Genomic DNA, 6,000 nt, shown 5'->3' with positions numbered 1-6,000 from the left:
AGGCTGCATTCTACACGAACTACAGAATGAACTGGCACCCCACCTAAGCACCATGTTCAATCATAGCCTCACCTCAGGCTTTGTGCCCACTGAATGGTGCACAGCGATGGTTATCCCACTCCACAAAGGTGAAGCCACCACTGACCCAGGGAACTACCGACCCATTAGCCTAAGAAGCCTGGTCTGCAAGGCCATGGAATGTATCATCATGGAGCTTATAAACAAAGACATTGGTAATCTCCAAATTCTGGACCCCAGCCAGTTTGGGTTTGTAAAAGGCAGATTATGTCTCCTAAACCTGAAAGACTTCTTTGAAGCAGTCACCAAAGCCATAGACGAGGGTAAGGTGGTTCACACAGCCTATCTAGATCTCGCCAAGGCTTTTGACACCATCCCCCACTCTGGAATTATAGATAAACACACTAAACTAGGTATAAATCCCTATGCCACAAGATGGGTTGCCAACTGGCTCACTGATAGAACCCATACTGTGAAAGTGGCAGACTCCAAATCCGACTTCATGCCAGTGACAAGTGGAGTACCACAGGGTTCAATCTTGGGCCCTCTCCTGTTTGGTATCTACTTTTCTGAAGTACAGGCTAACACAGAAGGTCTTTGGCTAATGAAGTCCGCAGATGACTGCAAACTAGGAGCAGATGACTGCAAACTAGGAGCCATAATCAAATCTCCTAACGATGTGGACATCCTACAAAAGGGCCTCACTGAGACAGATGCCTGGTGTCAAAGCCGTGGCCTCAAGCTTAATGCCAAAACATGCACTGTCATCCCCTTTGGTAAAAACTCTGTACCCATGAGCTACCACATAGCTGGTAGTCCACTTAACACCAAAAGTGTGATGAGACCTTAGGACACGTGGACAGGAGTCTCTCCTTTGATACATCACCACAGCAGTCAGGAAATCCTTCTACATGGCACACCTCATCACAAAAGGTTTCTCATCCAGGAAAAAAGAGGTAATTGTTCCCCTCTACTCATCACTCGTTAGACCCATTATAGAGTACAACGCCCCTTTTGTTATGTACCTCACAAGACATCTACAACAACTGGAAAGGTTGCAGAAATACCTCACAAAGAGGATTACCGGCCTCAAACAGATGCCCTATGCAGACCGTCTCATAAACCTCCAGCTTTACTTTGTCGCATATCACCTACTCAGGGGAGATCTCTGCCTAACATACAAAGCTATGTCAAACATGCTCCACTTAAAGAAATCCCAATCCCTCCGAGCTACACGCTCTAGGGACCTAAACCTTGTCACCACAATAAACATAACATGCTAGGGGGATAGATTTCTGTCCCAGAGACTTCCCATACTCTGGAACAAATTACCTATCTATATCAAACAAAGCTCCTCATTAGCACTCTTCAAGAAAAATCTTGATGATTGGATGGGAAATAGGAAATTCCCCCCGGGGATCACCTCTGGGGCTCTGCTCGACAGGGGCACAGGAAAATACTTTTCTTGGGTGGTGAAAGCCAGGGTACCTTTTTGGCTAGACTTATATAGGCCCTAGGGCCAATAGCCTAGTACCTACCTATGAACTTGGAATGTTACAGACATGTAGTTTTATATTTATAAGAACTCAAACTGAATTATGTTAATCATATTTTGGAAAATTATGTCTCCCGTGTTTTAAACTTCAGACCATGAAAATATCTAATGAAATTAATTCTCAGACAGACTGAACCATTCTTGCAAACTTATTACAGTTTGTAGAACATTTACTTTACTGCTGAAGAGAGTCATTATTCTAGACTAGGTTCTGGGGGAAAAAAAATCAGCCTCATTTACCGTAATGTAAAAACAAAACAATTTATGTTTAGTCACTTAAATATATAAACACAAACTAAAGTGAAAAGGATGAATAGTTCACTTAAAATCGCAATGAAAATCCAAAAATACATAAAAAGTAAATCAAAACAAGGCAGCGGTCCAAATAAGCAAACAAGTTATGATATAATGTACAGATTTTAATGACATAAGAGCTTTCACAGTAAAACCATGCTGCTTCATCACACGTTTAAAGGTATGTTTGAAAAAGTTATATATATATATATATATATATATAATTCTTAAAACTGTCTTAACCAGTCACTTCTATCAAAACGTAACCTAGTAATGATATAACACTCTGCAAGCATTTAAAGTGATAGTGTCCTATGAAAAAATACATAAAAAGTATACTAAACAGTTTTACGAAAAAATCTTCTTAGAAACATGACAAAACTTCTTCTTTCGGCTTTTCCCGGTTAGGGGTTGCCACAGTGGATCACCTGTCCGCTCAAGATTGGCAGTAGAGTTTTATGGTGTCGAGTTGCCAGCCCGGCGCCCTACCTTCCACTGAAGGCACACACACGCACACACTCACGCCTAGGGCCAATTTAGAGTGTCCAATCCACCTGCAGCATGTCTTTGGGATGTGGGAGGAAACTGGTGCACCCGGAGGAAACCCACGCGACCACAGGGAAAACATGCAGATTCCGCACAGAAGGCACCCCAGCCGAGGATCGAACTGGAGAACCTCTTGCTGTAAGGTGACAACGCTAACTGCTGCACCACCAGAAACGTGACAAAACAAGAACATAAAAAACATTGCAATACATTTTCAAAAATCATTTATGCAGCCCCCTAGCTTTTAAGTGTTTTCAGTGGAAGTTTTTCATTTAGACCCTTACCAATGTCTGCCCGCATTCTGATAATCCACCATGTCTTTGAGGCCTCTGTTAAGTTTTCAATATTACCACCACGTTCATTAATATTAACCACTTCCATCACCAAAAATTTTAAATTATGTGCTGAATCATTGTTTACAACACATTTGGCTAATGCATTAGTCTCAGTGCTGTTCCTGATGTTATAAATGTGCTCCCTGATTCTATCCCAAACTCTTCTGTTAGTTTTCCCTATATGAAATGCTTAACATTTAACACAGTACGCTAGATAAATCCCATTAGAAGAGTTACAACTGGCCTCAAATTTGAATGTGTATATTCTCTTTGTATCTGGATGTTTAAATGTTCCTGACGTGTCAATATAAGCATTTTGTTGTTCTTGCTGCTGTGACTTGAAAAGTTACATTGTAAATACTGTGCTATTTTTAACATATTTGATGTTCCAGAACTGTAAAGCACAAATCATTTACCATTACATACTGTAAACCAACTACTGAATGAAGATGTCACTGCCACATTCTGTGCATTCATAATATTATTTGTAAATTTGCAGTTGTCTTTTTCAACATTTGCCTACTCAGAATATTTATCTGCATTTTGCTGTCTTCTATCTTTACTGTAAACTGCATTTCTATCAAATATTCAGGAACATCATAATGTACTAAACTGTTTCCCTTATAGGCTGGGGTTCTGATTGAAAAGGATCTTGTGACTAGCCAATCTACCCAGTTATCAAAAAGCAATGAATGAATGAATCAATACATAAATTAATTTGGAGACCAGTCCTCTAAAATGCCCATAGGTGTGCTTGTCTTTGTTGTGTATATGAGAGAGGTTGGATGCATCTGTAATGGACTATCATCTTATCCAAGACATTTTCTTTGCTTTATGTCCCTTGTTTGCCAGGATATGCTCAGCTCCCCCGCCATGCTGAATAAGATAATGTTGGTACTGTAAAAAGTAAACTCCAGTACAACCACCCTGACTGCCACAGTGTCGAGCTCAATTTGAAATAAGTGCACTTTATCATTTTCAAAAAAACTGAAAAATTCTACTAGGTTGACCTGGGATGGGTCTGTTAGTTTTCCTACAAGGGATTACCTTTCAAGGTCGGATATCAGGTCTACCAGGTTAGAGGATATGTACTTAGTTAAAGTCAACTTAATAAAGAACAAGCAGCATAAAACTTGCATAGAGACAACTGCTAAATTTGATTTTGTTTTATTTACATATAATGCACTCTTTTTGCATAATGTATGTAGATTCTTTGGAGGAGGCTTGAGTAGGAAAACAAGTAGCTTGTTAATCAGAAGGGTGGTGCAGAGCTTTCCCGATGATTTTCTTCATCCTTTCTGCAGGGTCTTCTTACAGTTTTCACTGGTGACATTTTATATGGCTGTTGGGATGGAGCAAACACTGGTCTTGGTAACGGAAGATAACACAGCACTCTGACACAGATGCCTGGAAAATGATGTAGAATGGTATAACTAAAAAATCTGAACTATGACATCATAAATTTCAAAATTCTTGTCTTGGCTGAGTTTTAAAAATGTTACCGATCTTACTGTATCGATACTGGCACAGAATATAATCACTTTTCTCATCTAAAGCAGCTTGGTTAAAGGAAACGCACAAAACAGTCTATGAAATTGAAACAGGTAAAAGGCACCAGAACATACACATGAGAGCTAGCTTAAATAAGGATTGTCTGCTATTATGTCATGCCCGAGGGGAACCTCAGCTGTGAACTTGGAATGTTACAGATATGTAGTTAATTTATAAGAGCCCAAACGGAGTTACTTTAATCATATATTTTGCAAAATGATGCTTCCGGTGTTTTAAACTTCAGACTATGAAAATATGCTAATGAAATGAATTCTCGGATAGACTGAGCCACTCTTGCAAACTTATTGCAGTTTGTACACTTTGCTTCATTTTACTGCTGAAGAGAACTGTTCTTCTAGACTACGTTCTGGAAAAAAAGAAAAAAATCAGTCTTATTTACCGTAATGTAAAAACAAAACAATGTAAGTTAAATAGTCACTTAAGTATAGCATTATTCATTTGTGTAGCATTTATCAAATTAAAACCCATACATTGAGCCAGATTCCAAAAGAGTTGCTCTCAGTGTAAGCCTGCCCTGACTCCAAAAAAAGCTTGATCTCACTGTATTTGACTTCAGTTTAAGGCCTATCTATAAACAGGCTTACACTGGGAGCCAGAATCCAAAAGACCTGCTCTCAGCTTAAATGGTCACTTCCACTGACAGCAAGTCTTTTAGAATATGTCTCATTATGATTAGGCATCTAGATCCGAAAATAACTGGAGGATTAAATTAAGAAATCAGTTGCACAAAATGTTTGCAATTACAGATTTCACTGTTGTAAACTGCTAATAAAGTTAAAATATGGAGAGAAAAGTAATCTAATTTGTTTAATATCCATTTCACTCGGATGAGTAGGCAAGACTGCAGTAATATTTTACATATATTTATGTAACTTACCTTTTCTTGTCTGTTGTAAATTTTACAGTCCTCATTTAATAAACTGATTGTCTTCTTTTGCATTTTTTCTACATTTATTTACACTTCTTTGTAAAGTTTTCCTCATAACCTGTATCATTTATCCTGCATCCACACCACTCTCCCATTTGACCCAACACCCATTAGTTTCTCAGTACCACATCTCCTGCCTGGGGATGCTCCTATTCGGACTCAGGGTAGCTGGATAATTTGGGCTTTTATTACTTGCATGCTACTGGATTTTTTCTTTTTCAATCAAGTCCCCAATGTACAATCAGTCGGGTTGGATTTCTTTGCTACTGTAAAACTGCTTTGCTCCAGCCACCTGAGAGATAAGTCATTAACTTCTGAACTGCCTTCCCATCTAGGCTCTAAGTCTCCACTAGAGGAAACCAACCCAGCAATGCAGGTATGACAATGTCAGATGAAATGGAATGTAGGCCAATGACCACTTAATACCATCACCCTGACAGGCTCTTTTGGCACATGGGCTGTTAACTGAACCTTTTTTGCATTTATTTCTTATTACTGTTTAGTTATAAGTCTGTATCTTGCTACATTTTTAATGGAAATAGATTGCTATATTAAGAGATACTTAATTTGTGTACTGACATTTTTTTTTTTGCAATTCCATTTTTCTTTCCTTTTAACAGTTCAACTCTGTTTAGACCATAGTAAAGTAGTTCCTCTTCTTCCTGTTGTTGAAAGTTTAACAACACAGTATCTTCGGCTGACCCATTTAGAATTAAGCTTACATCAGATTTGCCTTTTGTATTTTGGAGTAT

General features: G+C 38.6%; 1 protein-coding gene across 2 annotated transcripts in view; it reads right to left on the bottom strand.

The window, feature by feature from the left end:
- Positions 1-3,899: 3,899 nt before the first annotated feature.
- LOC122798199 overlaps positions 3,900-6,000 on the bottom strand; it is a 648,727-nt gene continuing 646,626 nt past the window's right edge. The window contains exon 10 of one of the 2 annotated variants that reach the window (XM_044066950.1): positions 3,900-4,155. In XM_044066950.1, coding sequence (XP_043922885.1) covers positions 4,069-4,155 — 87 coding nt within the window. In that variant the 3' untranslated portion in view covers positions 3,900-4,068. The remainder of the gene's footprint in view (positions 4,156-6,000) is intronic. The other variant, XM_044066949.1, reaches the window with a different exon arrangement.

Source organism: Protopterus annectens, chromosome 3.part1 (assembly GCF_019279795.1).
Source record: "Protopterus annectens isolate FY-2018-M chromosome 3.part1, PAN1.0, whole genome shotgun sequence".
NCBI lineage: Eukaryota > Metazoa > Chordata > Ceratodontiformes > Protopteridae > Protopterus > Protopterus annectens.
Note: the sequence above shows the minus strand (reverse complement) of the source record. Positions and strands in the feature narration are given on the sequence as shown.